This window comes from Branchiostoma belcheri, unplaced genomic scaffold, assembly GCF_001625305.1.
Source record: "Branchiostoma belcheri isolate BF01 breed outbred unplaced genomic scaffold, Haploidv18h27 scaffold29, whole genome shotgun sequence".
Classification (NCBI taxonomy): Eukaryota; Metazoa; Chordata; class Leptocardii; order Amphioxiformes; family Branchiostomatidae; genus Branchiostoma; species Branchiostoma belcheri.
In genome coordinates this window covers 1,482,003-1,500,508 of record NW_017803898.1, presented here as the reverse complement: position 1 = coordinate 1,500,508, position 18,506 = coordinate 1,482,003, and the positions used below count along the sequence as shown (strand labels likewise).

Genomic DNA, 18,506 nt, shown 5'->3' with positions numbered 1-18,506 from the left:
TACATGTAATGAGCACTTGCCAATGTTAGTACTTTTTAGTGCCCCCTTTATACTTATAGATAATTTTTTCATTGACAAAAATCAGAAATACTGACTACTGTATATAGTTCAGTTCACATGGACCAATATTTGTTTGCTTGTCTTACTCTTAGTAATTAGATGGGATTCTTGCCTCTTTCCTTTTCCAATGGATAAGCTCTAGATACGTCAAAAGTACAACATACAGTGCCTTCAACCTCGGAGGTCAAAAGTCAAGATTCAGGGAAGGAAAATGTAGAGCAGGAATGTAAGACTTCTGAACTCTCTTGCCATTATGTAGTCCTGTAGTTCTAGTCATGCATTTTAGCATTAGCAAATCATTATTTATCACCCTAAGCTTTAAAAGCTGCTTGTAACAGGAGCTGCCACCATAGTGCTTTCCAGTACTAGTACTGGTAGTATGTAGTTGTATGGCCAGGCGTTTAGGTTTTTGGTGTCTAATTGTTCATGATACATTGTACATAAGTTAATATCAAACGTAGATGGAAGGGAATTAATGCTACTTCTCAGCATGATTTGTATAATGTTGGATCATTTAGAAAAATTTTTTTTTACGGATACAAATCATAGTCATTTACTATGAACAAGATTGAACTGTAATTGCCAACATAACAAAATTGGACTCACCCAAATTTTTGACTGTATATATAACTCCAGTCTTTGTCAAGGAATGAGTACAGTCGAAAATTTGGGTGAGGTCAATTTTGTTGTGTTGGCAATCACAGTTCAATCTTGTTCATAATGACTTCTACCAACACATGAACTTTTAAGATAACATAGTCTTTACAGCATGCATCATCTCTATCATTTATCATAACAAAACATTGTCAAGATATCTGATTCAGAAATGAAGATTTGATTGAACATTGTACATGACACCTTCTTACATGCACCTCTATGCACAGTAATATTTTTGTACTTGTACATGACACCTTCTTACATGCACCCACAGCCTCTCTCTTTCACGTCACCATCCCTATTAACATCCACCTACAGCCAGTTGTCAAGAACTGTAAGTTGGGAAAGACACTATATGTATATACAGTTTGTATGTACCTGCCCTATACATGTTGGTCTGTATCTGTCTAGCCAACCCCACTAAAAGTTAGTAGAATGTGCACCACCCTTCCCCATAGCACACAAGCTTTGCACTCACACACAGTAGCAGTGGTTGTTCTATCTATTTCTGTTCTGTCTTAGGTTTGGACTTAATGAGGAGTCTTAACAATGTCTTTTCATGTACATGTAGCTGCCGTAATAAATCAAATACAATGTCCTAGGTATAGGAATGGCCACTGATCAGTGATATTATTCATATAACCTCTGCTCATATTTTAGGGTGCTTAGATTAATCATTCAAGGTTACTTATGAAGCCAAGATGCATTTGTTTGTCATTTTGTCTGTTGATAATCATGTACGGATATGTACTTCTAGTGAGTTCTACATTAATTCATGTGCTTTTATTTTTGGTAGTGCTTTAATTGAATTATAATGGCTGTACATTGTAGTTCAGTCTTTACTGCATACTAGCTAGCTCAGTGCCTGTCTTTATCTTCCATCATCTTTAGACATTGATCAATTATATGACTGACATAGACAGCACAATGTATTGTAATAGCTACTTTCCCTTTGCCTGGTTAGCACTAGACAAGACTGCCGTCCCTCCTGAAGCCCAGGGTGTAGTACTTCCTCTGAATGTCTCCCTGTTGCAGGATGAACTGTCAGTCCAGAAAAGTAAGACTTGCAGGCTGCATGAGCAACTTCGGTGTCATCTGTGTTGTCCCTAGTTCAGCTGTCCATGTGTAGTATCTGTAGGGTGAAATTGTTGTTCATGCCATAATGTGTTAATGTCCGAGTGTTTTCAAGTTGGTATACTCAATAGGGGTTATATCAATTATCATTCTCAATAGGGGGTTCATCATCCTCATTTACACTGTCTTGGTTAGTCTGTAGATGTTGTTCTCCATTGTAGTCATGCACGTTTCTAGGCATTTGATTGAAAGATTCTAGTTTTGACTACTGGTACCATGGTGGCTTTTAGTTATGGACAGTGTACCACACATGTACAGGAGTTTAACTTTTTACGGGCTTTGATCACCAAACATGCTTCTTGTTGTTTGGTCTGGAGTTACGTATATGGCATTGTATTCTCATAGTCATACTGTAGTCCTAGTGGGTCACAAACATACATTTTTGTAAATTGTACACTGGCACTACAAAGTGTTGTTTTGTCATTGTGGTGTTGAGTTTGCTTGATATCTACTACTGGTAACGTTAGCAATAATGCACTCAAAAAGTACATGATTGTAGTTAAAAATGTGATGATGATTAACAGTGTATGTGCCATTTTTTTTACTAAATGTTTAACATGTTGGTTTCTGGACATTGATACGTAGTAGCAGTATACATACTCGTTCAAATAATCATATAACTGTATGTACAGTTCTGTTTATGTATAATAGATCTGTACTGTAGGGAAACTTTGTGAATCAACTGTGTAGCATAGGCACAGTGTATGAAAAAAAGTTTGATATATAGTGCCACATTTGCCAAATATTTACAGTTCAAACCTTAATCTTTGTTAGATTATGATGTAATTACAAAACTGGTGAGTGTCACTAGTACATGTATGTCCACACCAGAGGTATAGATACAGAAGACAATCTATACATGGCTTGATAAAAGTTATTCACAAGATTTCTTCATATTATAATTATAGTATATATTTCATTAACTTTTGAGATATATTATCATCATAGTTACTAAGTATTAACACTTTTTTTCTGTTCTTTTCAGCAGCACCGCCAGCAGAAGAGAAAGGTAAGTGCCGTCAACATTTGTAATTTTCAAGAAAAAAAACCCTACAAACTAACCAGAACTGTACTACATGTACATACAAGTCATTTATACCAACTTCCTGACTCAAGACTGTCCCTCTCATGCTGTCTCTCAGCCATTCTTTCATTCCTTCATTCCTCAATTCCTCATGTTACATGTTTTTCCTTGTCTACATTCATTGTTCAAAAAGGAACCTGATAATTTTAAAGTCTACAATATAGATCAGTCCTTCTAAAGAACAGATTTAGAAGGCAGACTCGTCTTAGTAAAATGCTTTGAACTTTCAAGAGGATTTTATATTTTTATATTTTCTGTTATATTTAGTTCAAAACAAGTGTGAGAGAATCTTTAAAAAGTGAATGTTACATATTAGGATACCGAACTACAGATTTGAAAATTAAGGTCTCACCTACATGATTATTCAGTCAACTAAACTGTACATACATTTAATAAGGTATAATAATATAACGTAAGGTATAATTAAACAGATTTTTAACCATTAACTTGTGTTTGCAGAATGTATATTTAACATCATCATATAATTTGTTTGTGTGTTCTGAAAACAGAGACAACAACAAAAAAGAAAGACAGAAAGAGACAAAGTAAGGCATGATAAATAATAGTCTAGAACCAGTTTTCAATATTAACAACAAGACAGAGTTTTTGTGGTGAACTATAGCTTTTACTATTTGTTCTATGTGTATAGAATAAACTGAATTGACAAGCTACATATTGTGCATATGATGCTGCACTTTTATTGCATCCTTTTAAAATTTTCATTGCTGCTTGCAAGTAAAACTTCCCAATACAACATAGTTTCTCAATGATCAATTTATTGTTATTGTAGTTAAATTCAAAGGGACTGAGTCTTGCATTGGTCTAACTTGATTGCTTACCTTTCCTCTTTTAATGGAGTCTTGCACATCTGCAAACAATTATACATCCAGTAACTCCAGAGTGAATGTGGTGTGATTTTTGTATGTGGAATTTTGGAGAGTTCGTAGACAACTCCATACTTTGAATAAAACATTGCTTTTTTGCGGTACCTGAAATTTGAGTGGCAATGCTATGGGTTTGCAAAAGCAAAACCTGTGCAGTTTTGACATTGCCGCTGCATGGACCAAGCATGTACAAGCTGCATGCAGTGAGATTTGGAGTGCTGCATTTTGGGAACTCAACTATTTCTATGGAATCCGCATTTCTCCGGAGCTGCTGTGCCAAGATCCTTTTTCAACCAACAGGAGCATGAGGCAACCTCTGACCCCTGACCTCCAAACCTCGAGGCAACCTGTGAACCCTGACCTCCAACCCTTGAGACGACCTCTGACCCTGACCTTCACCAACCCTTGACTGATACCAGAGGACACTCCAAGGGTGGCTCCTGTGAAAGGACGCTTGACGTCAGGATGGTTAAATGCATCTGGTTTGACACGACCTTGACCTTGGTCCTTTGATCCTTGACCTTTAACCCTTGACCTTGGTCCCTTGACCTTGGTATGACCTAGGAACAGTTACAGCGACTTTGTTTATATCCTGCTTCCAATAGCATGGGCATTGCCCCTACAAAGGTACATGTATATTGTCTCCAGTCTACATATCTGTTTTTTTATTGTCTTGAAGTTCATAGTGTTGAATCTGGTAGCTTACCTGATCTCAAACAATCAGTCAATCTCATTTAAAACAAACAGAAGGTACAAAAATATGTAATGTAATTGTATGGTTTATCAGTTTTTCTCAACATTGTAAATATATAACACTAGTAGGCAGCTATTGGACTGAAAGCAGCAAGAACAAAATGTAAGTAAAAAGACAAATCATGTAAAATACCTAGACTAGAAATATATTTATGTTTTTGACAATATAGAAAATACAACAAAATTCAGACTCAGAGACTAAAATCAGTAAATTTTGTATGTACATTCAAGTGTGAAACTAGCTTGTTAGAGGAGCTCAAATACATCAATCCATTTGTAGTTTTAAGATTAAACGATCTAAAACTTCAAATTAAGAATTAAGATTGTCTGTCTCATCCTTAATTTCAGAAACACACAGCAGTTCACATCTCTTGTGTTTATAGGCTATTGGCTGTTAATTTGAAACTGTGGTAAAACAAGTAGAAGTTTGGGCTGGGTAGGTTGATACATTTTAGAGTATAGATCTTGTAAATAGTTCAGAAAGGAGGGATAGTGGGAAAGGTATTATACTTCTGGAGAATCTTTGAAACTACAATGGATGAGTGGCATAGGGGTAGATGGAAAGAAAGAAAATGTAAAAATGAAGAAAGGAATAAGAAACAGACCTCTGGTGTCTCATCACAAGAACTAATAGCAAGAAAAAAATAGGAAAAGTTGAGAAATATTGTGAAGGTATTGTAAGAGAAGAAAAGACAGCCAAGAAGATTAAGAAAGTCTCTCATAGCTGTTAACTGTTTTCCTACATTCATGATATGTTTCATTTTGTTGGGAATACAATTTGTCATTATAATTAATAGTACATTCATGTACATCATGTGTTTCTAGCCTTTTTTTACTGATTCAGAAACAAAACTGGGCATAAAAGTTTTAGTAATTATTCTACAAAATGGTGCTACCACATGTCTTTGTAAGGACTCAATTAGCAACACTCATTAGGTATGTGTACAACTGTACATAGTAATTAGTAATATAGTATACACCAAGGCTGTTTCAAGCTGGATTTTTATCATGCTTACCATCTGCAACCCTCTACAGGCACAGTCAGCCTGTTGTGTTGCATTGGAAGCACAGGACAACCAACCAAAGACTTTACAATGTATCCCTGTCCTTTTTTGTTGTAGCTGAGATAAATACAAATACAAAAGGATTTTTAATTGCATCTGTCTGATCTAAAAGGTGGATTTTCATTGCAAATAAAGATGAAGAAGAAAGCCTTGTAACAACGTCAATGATTTTGTTTCATTTGTCTGGTATTTTTTAGACTACCTGAACAATGGCAGTTCTACAATACTATACGTTGATTATTCCAATACTCAATAAATGGTATGTGTGTGCATACTAACTTCTATATAAGACATACAGGTAGTGAACATATTTTTCTTTTAAACCTCTATATTACTTAACACTTTAATAACACAAATAAGCAGCTTCAACATATTTGATGAATACTACATGAACATAATCAGTTTGCTACAGAGGAATAAAAACAATGTCATTATCATTGAACCCTGCCCATACCTACCTTAAACCTTCCTGTCCCAGACTTTTTTCACAACGTGAGACAAGAGACTTCTCTTTCTGCACCAAGAATGTACACACAGACACCTCTGGCACCAGTACCCATGGTCTACTAACACTGAAAAATCCTCTCTCTATTTCTGTCCACTCAAAAGTCAAGGTAACTTGTTGCTATATATCTTTTACTAAATCGTCAATTGTATACACTCGGGTAATGATAAAGCACTATTCTGTACTGGACCAATGATGATGATGTTCTGCATTGTACAATCTTTTGCATCAAGCCTTTGAGAAATAATGCTTTGCTATGCATATCTACATGTATTATACTTGACATGTATATATTAAGAAAAGCATTAGAGGTAATTATGTACTTGTAGGTACTAGATGTTAAGTGACTGCCCAACTTGCATACATGTAAATTATATACACCTCACTGTACTACCAACACCTTGAGTCCTTCTACCAATTTCATTTTTCCTCTTGATGAATTTACTGTCAATGATGGTAGCAAGTATCAAGACTTTAAGACGAGTTGTATTTTCTCCCGACCCTTTTATATAATTAGTAGAAGAAACAGCAGAACAAGAAATCGAAGAACCTGAAGCTGATCCTGGTAAATTTCTCATACTTGGCAATTTTGCCTTCTTATTTAGTAGTAGATTTCAACATGTTTCTTAGTAAAGAAACTTTTCTATCAATGCATTTAATGAATGGGAAGTTACAGCATGTTAGACCTCTCCTTGGTGCTGAATTATGGATAGTTATTGCTAAGTTCACTTCCATTTGAAAACATTGCATTTATATACCCAAATCAGTTTGGAAAGAATGCCTATAGCATCAGATGTATGTATAATGAATTTCCAGAGGTAATAAGTAAGGATATTAGCACAGGGAAATATGTGCAATACATGTGTGTCAAGTGACAGTCACCTCCAATTGCAAGAGTTGGAGTAGCTGGTAGCTTGTTCACTTGATATCTTTGAGTACCACAGTCGTAATCTTGTGCAATATGTGATATGTTGTGAAGTTAAGGGATAAAATCCTGGCCATTGTCACTATTGGACCCATTGCTTGTGCCATACAATGTACTTCCACGTGACTTAGGCTTCGGGTTATTTCAACTTGAGAAGGATGAAAGCTTTTATTTAAGCAAGCTATTTATCCTTGTATACGGTTATGAGTTTTAAGTGTTTATAATAAGATCTGTGATGACTTCTATTCCAAAGCAGAGCCAGCAATAGCAGAAGAGGAGACAGAACCTGAACCAGAACCAGTGGAAGCAGCTTCAGAAGCTCCTGAGGAAACACAAGAAGTGGAAGAACCTGTGGCAGCTGAAGAAGTGGCAGTCGTCCCTGAGGTCCCTCAAGAAGAAGATACAGAGGCAGATGCTCCAGCAGAAGAGCAGGCAGTGGCTGAAGAGCCTGAAGAAACTGTTGAAGAGCCAGAAGTAGCTGCAGAAGAACAAGAAGTTGTAGAAGAACCTGCACAAGAAGTTGTAGAAGAACCAGAGGTTGCTCAAGAAGTTGAGGAAGAACCACAAGAAGTTGTAGAGGAACCAGAGATTGCTCAAGAAGTTGAAGAGGAACCTGTGCCAGAGGTTGCAGAAGAACCTGCTCAAGAAACTGAAGAAGAACCAGAAATTGCCCAAGAAGTTGTAGAAGAGCCAGAGGCTTCACAAGAAGTAGTAGAAGAGCAAGAAGCTCCAGTAGAAACTGCTCAGGAAGTTGTTGAAGAACCAGAGCAAGCTGCAGAAGAACCAGAAGTTGCACAAGAAGTTGAAGAGGAACCTACCGAGGAATTACCTGTCGAATCACCTGAAGTGGTTGAAGACACTCCTGAGGAACCAGAGGATGCCGCAGAAGAACAACAAGAAGCTCCTGAAAATGTGGAAGAAGCTGTTGAAGAACCAGAGGTTCCTGTTGAGGAGGAGAAAGAGCCTGAAGTCCCTCAAGCAGATGCACCAGTTGATACAGAGCCAGAAACTGCTCCTGAAGTTCCCGAAGTTGTAGAGGAAGATACCAAGGAGCAAGAGGAACAACAACCTGAGTTTGAAGTGGTTGAAGAAAAGGTGGATGTGCCTGAAGTAGAGGAGGCTGACATTGCAGCATCAGAACCATCTGAGGAGGAACCAGAGATTGCAGAGGAGCCATCTGAAGAACCAGCAGTCGTTGAGGAAGAAGATCAAGCACCCGAGGTAGCCAATGAGAAAGAACCATCAGAAGAAACAAAAGAGGAGCAAGAAGTCGAGGAACCTGCCAGTGAAGAACCTGAAGAAGCATCTGAAGATGAGCAACAAGAGGTTGCAGATGAAGAAGAGGTGGTCCAGGAACCTGAAGGAACACAGGATGAGCAAGAACCAGAGAAGGAAGAGGAGGAAGAACCAGAAACTGAGGATGCTGCTGAACCTCAAGCTGATGAAGATGAAGAAGAAGATGATGACACTGTAGAGGAGCCTGAGGAAGCTCAAGAGGAGGCATCGCAAGAAACAGAGGAGGAGCAAGAACCAGAGGAACCAGCCAGTGAGGATGCTACGGAGCCAGAGGCTAGTGAGGATGAAGATGACACAATTGAGGATCCAGAACCAGCCCAGGCTGACGAGGCTCCTGGTACAGTAACCGATCTTGATGTCCTCCTGCTAAATAATCCTACAATAATCTGTTCAAAGAAATTCTTAAAAGCAATGTGCAATCTTTACAATAGAAATGAATGCAAGCATGCCAATGTAAAATAACCAGCTCACCAATTAACACTGGTTTACATCATTGGGAGATGTTAAAGATCATTGACTAACCAGATAATTGGGCTACACACTTACATGATTGTATGTCAATATGCAAACCACTCTTCATATATTTAATGTATTTACAAAGGTTAAAAGGCAACACTACAGATCCCCTTTGATATCAGAAATGCACAAGAACATAAGTAAGCTTAAACAGATAAAATGCACCCCAAAAGAGGTAATATAATAAAGAGAGCACACCTTTTCCTTACTTTGAAGAGTAGTTCAGGCAACCAACTAAATTGGCTTTGAAATCTATAAGTTATACATACTTACAGTAGTTCATTTATGGACTGCCAAAATTTGTCTTCACTTTATTTGCATATCAATCAATAGTTTGTGCTTATAAACCTGCATTTCTCCACTGGTCCCTCAGTCACTGACAAAAGCTAGTGGATACTAGCTGAAACGTCTGACCATTTCCAAAATCATATCCAGTTGCTTGGGTAACTGCTTTTTGGCGGTAGTTCGTTTATGATTTTCCCATTGTCCCCATTCCCCATTTCCCACCAAGTATAACCCCAACACCATCTGTGCAACAGTGAATCCACAACCAACAGTATTTCTATGGGACCATGTGTTTTTGCTACATGTTTGTTGCATTTTGATCATCCACCGTTTCCATGACAATGCTACAGAAGATGAGGCTGAGTCAGGGGAGGAAGTAGACCTGCCAGATGAAAATGCCATCGCAAAGGAACAGCAGGCTGCAGGGGAAAATGGTAACACATCACTTCATTCTATCATGAAAGTTCATCTGTTTTAGTATAGTTTAAAGTTAAAACTTTTGGTCCAACACAATAAAGTTCTCTCACCTAGAGTTTTCGACCAGTCACTCTGGTCTTCCTCAGTAGACTGACTCAGTGAGGCTTGTCACGTGGCTTCTTTGAAGTGTGACATCAAGACTGGGTCAGAGGTATCTGGTAGACGATGTCGGCCCCCATCACTTCATTCAGATTTCTACATGTACATGTTACCATCTCATTGTTGTATTATATCTAATTATATATATATTAGTGGTAATAATGAACATTATTATGTTTACCTTCGCACAGGAAAAACGTATTGTTTTTGCTCAGTTTCTTCTTCTTCTATTCTAACAACTAAAGTCAATGACCTGGACCAGATGTCTGTCACCTTGGTAACAAGTACTGTACTGTAGCAGTGTTGGGTTACATTTTGTAGCAGGACAGAGTTAAAAGGGGGTGCTCATCATACATGAGATTGTGTTTGAGTAGAAATAAACAGAGCAGTCACAGAAAAATCGCAAAAACTTCCCAGAAATCTGAAATCTCTAACTTCTTTTGTATTCAAATTTCCTGGTTATGAATAGGTGAGGAACAGGCACTACCAGAGGATGCAGCGGACGCCCCAGAAAGGCCCCCTCCTCCTGAATCTACAGATGATGATGATGACGATGATGATGAAGATAGTAAGATGACTCTCAGCATCTTTTCTTAAAAACAGCATCTTTTTTATTTGCTGTTTATCATTTCAGAGCACCTGATGACAACCATACTGAAAGTGTGATAATTGTTAAAATTTCATTTGCATGAGTTCAAGCCTTTATTTAGTCATTGCAGATGAATAAGATTTTGCATGCATAATTGTGCATGTACATGTATATTGAGTCTCTCCCATAGCCAGTTTCTCTTACATGGTAAAAAGCTAGAAGGACAACAAAACTGCATGTACAACAATCTTGAATCTTTTTGCCTCTTACGCTTTTTTCATCTCTCCTGTTTTATTTCTAGTTCTAGACAGCTTCATTGGCGGAAGAGATGATGATGATGATTATGAAGACCGAGATAGTAAGATTTCTTTTCAGTTATCATCAAACCCCTTTCTACATGCATATTGCAAGCCTGCATGACTCTCATCCAAGTGATAAAACTAATGAATTAGAATTTTTTTCAATAAAAAATGACAGTCATTTTTCTGACTTACAGTGATTCATATGTTTTGACTGTTTAGGGATGGTTGTCTGAGTGTTAAATGAGTGTGTGGATAGGTATCTTTTCAGGGAACTTTTAATATCTCTTCTACACTTAATGAAAGCCATATACTTCACAAATGAATTTACTTCACTTTTTTTAAGGAGGCCAAAATGTACCTTACATCAGCATGTACATATATGTAGAATACTACACGCATCATCATGATGTCAGCAACAACATCACATCTAAGTGGTCTAAGAATGCTCAAAAACTGATGATGTCATTGAATCTTGATTAGGGGAAATCCAAAATGAAGAGCCACAAGCTGAGGAAGAGGAAAATCAAGAAGAACAGAAGGAGGGAGAAGAAAGTAAGGATTCCTACACCAACATCGTTTCACAACACTACAGACACCATATTCCAAATTTTAAATAAAGCATTGTTTATCTGTCACAGGATTATGATATTCCACACATTTTACTCAACTGTTTTGTGAACAATCTGCATCCTTTAACATCCATATCAATGTAATTCAATCTCAAAATAAAAATGGTTTTGTATTATAATTTTTTCCCCAGAAGAGCAAGAAACACAGCCAGAAGCTGAGACTGAAGATGGTGAAGATAATGAGAATGCCATTGGTCAGCATACTTTCTTCTAGTTTAACACAGTGACTGCAATTTCTCAACTTTTCTTTTGTTATAATGTCTATTATTTTTTTGCAGTGGAATGTTATTAACGGATAATTAACTAACGAACGTTTAATTATCTAAAACAGAGGAAGATGATGCTCCAACAGAAGAAGCTCCATCTGTAGAGGTGGGAGAAGAATCGGATGATAATCTGCAGGAGGAAGAGGGTACAGAGCACTTGTCAATCATGCATGTATTTCAGATGAGGATAAGGGCTTCCTGATGCATGGACATAACTGTGCCTGCACTAAAGAAACATTTTTAATGAGATTTATGGATAGCAACTCTACTAACCACTACTCCATTCCATTGTAAATACAAGTACTTAATAGTGGTACTTTTCTTATGTATGGGAATTTTTTTTTTCTTTCCAGAAAATTGAGTTAACTTTGGGTAGGAATACACTCCTTAATACTACTGTAACAGTGACAGTCTAACACCCTATATTTGCATCTGTGACTAAAATAACTGCTCATTTTTTTCTAGGAAATTGATTATCAAACAGTTTCATATGAATCTGCATGATTCCAGTACATGTACTATCTACTAATAGGCTACTGCAATATTAATCACAGGCACAGGAAGACCTAAGGTCTAACCATCAATTTTTGTAAAAAAAAGCACTGTTCTAAGAGTTATTATGTTCTGACTAATTTTACACTTTTCTGTTCATCTTGCCAAAGGTGGTTCAGACTCTGAAGAGCCAGCTGCTGTAGAGGAAGCTGGGGAGAAAACTGATGGGGAGGAAAATGAGGGGGAGGAAAATGAGGGGGAGGAAAATGAGGGGGAGGAGGAGGATGCAGATGATGACAGTAAGTCAGCTTATTATGTTAACCTTCGCAGAGGGAAAATGTGTTATTTATGTTTACCAGAGGAAAACCTATTGTTTTTGCTCTGTTTCCTCTTCTTCTCCAAACCAATAAGGTCAATGACCTGAACCAGATGTCTGTCACCATGGTAACTGGTGTTGGGTTACATCATGTTGCAATTTCAAATGAATAAGGTCAATGACCTGAACCAAAGAGCTATCACCTCGTTAACTCTTGTTTGATATCTTTTTATCATAGATGATGTTCAAGAAGAAGAAAATGAAGAAGAAACTACAGAAGATGAAGATGAAGATGAAGAAGAAGGAGAAATTGATCCTGAAGAAAGTTTCAGACGTAAGGAAGACCAAGACCCTTCCTCGTAGTATCTTCTCATGCCATTGCTGCTGCAGCAAGTTTATTGCTTCATCCCGTAGGCCACCCCTATGTTTGACATGGAACAGTCTAGTATCCAGGAAAAAATGGTCTACATGGATCATTCCATTTCATATGGAGGGGTGCAAAGTGTGAGGCAATAACTTAGATGTTTTGAATTCTTTGATAAACATTCTTTGGAAAATCAGTGAAAAGTAAGGAAAAAGTTTCTGCTGAGCAGACATTTTGAACATCGTGAATGCAATTCTGTCTGGTTTTTAATTTCTTGTGCAATTTTGCACCTTTACAAGTTGGGAGGTGACAGTCACTCTTTTGGAGTCATTTTCTAAGCAGGCTAAAGGATATTCAAGAAATGAAATTATCATTAAATTCATTAAATTTGTGCTCAGATGGGTTTTGTAATCTTAGAATGCCTTTTAGCTTTTAGGTATTATATTCAAAGTGAAACAAAGCTATATAAAATCTTAGAACTTGTGAAAAGGTAGTGGTTACTTCTCATAGTTTTAAACGCACAAATGTATTTCATTTTATTCTCTTTACTAATAATACCAGCAGTGTTGAGTAGTTTACGCACAAGTATGCCATAATGCTGCAAACGCACACTAACAATATCATACTCATGCTGCTACATTTTGTATTTACCACTAATATGCAATAACCACTGTATTACTACATTTAATGTGCCATATATTTTTCATTTATATGTTGTGTAACAACATAGACTAGCAATCGTTTGTAACTAACATCTTTTGTATCTTACATTTTGTTATTATACCATTTATGAATATGATTTTAGTTTGGAATATTTCATACTTTTTATACAGTCTTAATTGTTTACCACTGAATGTATCACTTTTATAACTTTTGTATAATCATTGTCTGATAACCCACATATCATACTCATACCTATCTCATATAATTTTGTTTTAGTAAAGGTTTTTATACTCCTTACATTGGATGTGTGGTAAAGTTCTCTTGCATGTTTTCATTGCAACATGCATGATCAAAGTTGACAATCGTTAATACATTGTAGTGCAAAAAAAATGATGTACATATTCTGTCATCAAAAAAAAAAGTTTTAACAACTTGATGTCAGCAATGCTACATTAAAGGGGCATTAAAAAATGAAGTGCAGCTATTTTTTAAAGGCTTTTTTACTGTTTTTTTCCCTACAAATTTGAGAAAAAAATTGCCCTTTTGTTTATTATACTCCTATGTAGTCATATTAGATGCCCAATAGTTATATTTCTGTTGTGTCTTTGCACTTATTGGCAAATTCCAGTAGATATTGATAGGAAATAGAAGGGGGAGGGCAGGGCATTTCATGGCTTTTGTATTGAGATACACATACACGCCCCCCCCCCAAAAAAAAATTAAATTACTGATATTTTAGGTCTAAAATTTGTTGAGATATAGAAGATATATAATTGTAATAGATAGCAGGCATATTTGTTAGTTGTAGCTACTTGAATTTAAGTGTTGAGTCAAGGAAATCTTTAAGAACTCAATACAGAATGGTATGCTGCATTGAAAGGTGCAGCAAAGAAGTGGGTGCATTAAATTTTGGTCAGTAGTATTTTGTGACATTTGATGACAGAATATTAGACTATTGTGTAGCTTATAGTTTCTTTTACTTGTGGATTGGTCTGGTCTGGAAGTTGTATTCTCTGATTTATACATTTTTGTAATTTTACTCTTCTATATTCTACTGGTCTTTTGAAATTTTGTCTGTATTAATTTGGGGTACTATATTTGATCGAATTTGTAATATTTTAAGTGTCTGTTTTGTTTCTTTCTGTAACTTCTCAGTAATAAAGTCTTGGTGCCATAATTCATTTGATAACTTGTCCGTCTGAATTATTTTCGCTCATAATTTGGTAGAATTTCAACATACTTTCCAGGCCAGATCAAGCACACACAACAAACAAAAAGAAAGTAGACATAACTTCAACACTTATACATGTATGTACATTGTAGTAGCCTCTCAAATACTTGTCTATGTAAGTGCATGGTTCACTGTATACATATTAAGATTCCAATCGGACAGGTAGCTAATATAAGATGCACATTTCTACCGCTTTAAAGATCTTTAAACATATATACTGTACATGTATTTAAGAGATTATAAATCAAATCGGCTCCCCCTAGTGCTACTTCTGGTACTGCAGGACGGTGATGGCACAAAAGCGCCATCTGTTGTTGCCATCCAGTATGACAAGCTAAGATTTTTACAATACATTTTGCAAGTGCCATCTTTCCTCCAACAGGAGTACTGCATGCGGGTTTTTTCAAAGTCAAGCATGTTTTTGTGTTTGGACAAAATCACCACCGAATGGTGTACCACAACAGTTATATACATGCATGCATCTCAAACAAAGAACAGCCTCAAGTTTCAAGCCAATCAGGACACTAACCACCAGGACAAGACTCAAGCCTATGACCTTAGGATTCAAAAGTTGGATTGTTAACCACTTAACCAAGGAATGCTGCTTGCATTTTGGCTTGCGACCAACCAGTAGCCTGACTTCTAGTCTTTGATGGAGAACTGAAAAAAAAAAAACTGAACTGATTTTTGTATCATTTGCATAACTGCCTTTTGCTGTCTTCTTCTTTTCTCATCTTATTGTTCTCTCTTACCCTCACATGTACACATACATCTAACTGTGTTGTCTGTCATACTGACATCATTGACTTAATTTTTTTGAAAATAAGACTTTTATCCATAATAGACTATTGCAGTGGTTGGAGGGATATAAATTAGACTTAACAGTTACATGTTTATGTGTGACACAATTTGTTTCATGTGGGAATGAGTGACTTGAATAATACCTTGCATGTTAGATGGTTTTTGCATGCCACTTTGTACACAGATAAGCAGGTAAAAAAAAGTCACTAACAAAAGCTAGTGGATACTAGCTGAAACGTCTGACCGTTTCCAAAATCATATCCAGTTGCTTGAGTAACTGCTTTTTGGTGTATCTTATTACCTGGATGTCTAACCTTCATCAACAGGTCTAAAACACCTTACTAATGCATGGTTTGATGCTTACTCAAACAGGGAAGGTGAAGAAAGTGAAGGAAAGCATGGCGAAGTCAAAAAAGAAGGACTCCATCACCAGCGCTGAGGATAAGAAGATACGGAAGGAGCTCGATGCAGCCGACAAACTTGTGGATGATGTAAGAATTTCAATCTAGGAATCCTGGCCTGGAGCAGGCATCATAGGCAGCTGGAAAGAGTAGAAATTGCCCAAATAGACAGATAACATGCCGGGGGAGTCGGACCATAAGGGCAGCAAACTACTCTGTTTGCAGACTAACTCCTCTGGCATGTTATCTGACTAGTTGGCCAATTTCTACTCTTTCTTAGACAAGCTGCTTCTGAAGCCTGGTAGAGTCTACAAGAATACAAACCCTGTTCTAGCTCAGGCTTGCTCTATGCAGAACAACCTCACCCTTTGTCCATATTTCCTAGCAGTCACTATATAGCAAATTAATATATGTGAATATTGCTCAAAAGCAGAGTAAACTGAAAGCTGTGTAAACTTTCAGGTCAACTTTCCGAATGCTTGCAGGAACCTAATCTCGAAGCAGATCCTATAAAGACAGTATCAGAGAGGGTCTATATGCCCTCCAAGACCCTCTTTGGCCAATGGATACTGCCTGGCCAACTTGGTTGTGTAAAATGAGTCTCTTTACTCAGTGTCTTACCAATCTGATGAAACTATTCACGGAATATCTTTCCCTTCCAGGGTGACTATGACACAGCCCTGAAGAAGTTTGACGCCCTGCTGGACATTTTCCCCAACAGCCCGCGAGCGCTGTACGGCCGAGCTCAGGCCGAGGACAAGGTGGCCGAGAAGTGGAAGAGCAACGAGTGGCTGCAAACTTGCATCGACACCTACGGCAAGGTAAAGGCCTGGTTAGATATATCCAGCACATTGAAAAACAATCACAGTGTGTTTGAGAGATCACCAAAATGGTGAACACAAGACATGCAGTCAAGTTGACTTTATGAAAAAGATAATGTAACGTTACATTTACAACTAATTTATCAACTTTTATTTGAAATTAATTTCCTCTTCCCTTTCAGGTACCATCACAGAAGAACTGTCCCAAAGAGCTGAAGAAACAGGCACTAATGCGGCAGGCCAATCGCCTCTCCTTTTACGGTAAGGCCTTGACGAGGTTTCATGTTAGCCTCTACCAGGCATCAGAAGTGGCTAGAAAGAGTAGAAATCGGCCAAATAGTCTATATAATAGAGTGACATATACACCTAACATGCCAGGGGAGTTAGTCTAGCCTCTTCCGGGCTTCAGAAATGGCTGGAAAGAGTACTAGTAGAAAATGGCCAAATAGACAAACATGCCAGGGGAGTTGCAACTTAAATACTGTCCTACTTTAGCATACCAACTCCCCCAGAATTTTATGTCAATTTGGTCAGTTGCTACTCTTTCCAGCTACTTCTGAAGCACCTCTGTGCCTTTTCTGCCAATGTGTTTTTTATTGTGTGAGAAACAATAAGAACGAAAGTGATAATTTAAAGTTTTATTATACATTTCTATTTGCTGTTGTTTTGCAGGAAAGCTGCGTCAGGCAGTAAAAGCCATGGGCCGTCTGAACGAGCTTGTCCCGGGAGAACCGGAGATCCTCAACCAACTGGGAGTGTCATATCTCATGGTGGGGAACAACAACGCTGCCAAGAGGGTGTTCGGGGAGGTAGGATCACGTGCAATTTTAGCCTGGTATTCATCCTACTCTAACTTCTTTCACTCCTTTGCTTACTTACGTACAGGAAAATCTACATGTAGCACTTGTTATGAGAGAAGTGATTTCAGAACGGAAGGAAATGTTTGCTTTCTACTTTTGCTCTGTTCATATGTATGTTTCCTCCTCCTCCTTCTTTTTCTTCAAACCAATGAGGTCAATGACCTGAACCAAATGTCTGTCACCATGGTAACTAGTGTTGGGTAACATCAAGTTGCAATTTTATAGCAGGAGGGATTTAGACTCCTGTCACCATATTAAAGTAATACTCACTGTGTTTGAGTAAGGAATAGACAATTTGCAAGGTAAATATTATGCATAAATTTTGCTTTGCAAATGTTACCTTTCTAGTTTACACACTTGTTTTCCTTCTGTGCAGGTGATGCAGATTCGCCCAGAAGACGGTTTTGCCCAGGTGCATCTGGGCTTCATCCTGAAGTCAGAGACTCGGTACGACGAGGCGATACCGTTACTGAGGGAGGGGATCCAGACAGGGGAGGAGGGGACCATCGATGGGAGGTTCTTCTTCCACCTCGGGGACGCCCTGTACAGGACAGGACAGCCAGAGGAGGTTTGTATCATTTTATTTATGTCATACCCACCCAAGAAAACATGCCTTTCAATGCAAAATAAGCCCAAGTTTGGTGTCCCTAAACTAAAAAATGTAACAACATTATTCCAACGTCCGGATTCTGTATTTGAATTTTCAAAAGTGGCGCTTGCAGTTAGGGCAAAATGCGTTCGAATCGTTCTATGGAAGCCATGGAAGCCCGGGCCGTACTTAACACACCAGCTTCTGTATCTGTACAGGACAGGCCAGCCAGAGGAGATTTGAAGAGGACTGATTTTTTGTGGTACTATCTACAGATAGTTTGGGTGTTTTTGGCCCTAGTGATGACCAAATCGGGTTAACCACACTGTTTTAATGCCTGAGCCATGTGGTCTTTTTAGAATAGTGGTGACAGTTAGATAACCGAGAATAGTGTTAGCCCTGGCTATGAAATAAGGTTTTTAAGTCATCCTTTGTTTGGTAAC

General features: G+C 37.7%; 1 protein-coding gene, 1 long non-coding RNA gene and 1 pseudogene across 2 annotated transcripts in view; all 3 read left to right on the top strand.

The window, feature by feature from the left end:
- Window positions 1-223: 223 nt before the first annotated feature.
- LOC109473133 lies at window positions 224-1,774 on the top strand. The gene is made up of 3 exons (XR_002140404.1): window positions 224-286; window positions 992-1,051; window positions 1,682-1,774. It is a non-coding gene; the product is annotated as an uncharacterized LOC109473133 (long non-coding RNA).
- An 891-nt stretch (window positions 1,775-2,665) lies between these two features.
- Window positions 2,666-13,470, top strand: LOC109472929 (annotated as a pseudogene).
- Window positions 2,841-18,506, top strand: part of LOC109473111 (aspartyl/asparaginyl beta-hydroxylase-like) — a 19,219-nt gene continuing 3,553 nt past the window's right edge. Inside the window, exons 1-6 of the mRNA XM_019773019.1 lie at window positions 2,841-2,860; window positions 15,765-15,883; window positions 16,456-16,614; window positions 16,797-16,875; window positions 17,287-17,423; window positions 17,851-18,042. Coding sequence (XP_019628578.1) covers window positions 15,791-15,883; window positions 16,456-16,614; window positions 16,797-16,875; window positions 17,287-17,423; window positions 17,851-18,042 — 660 coding nt within the window. The 5' untranslated portion in view covers window positions 2,841-2,860; window positions 15,765-15,790. The remainder of the gene's footprint in view (window positions 2,861-15,764; window positions 15,884-16,455; window positions 16,615-16,796; window positions 16,876-17,286; window positions 17,424-17,850; window positions 18,043-18,506) is intronic.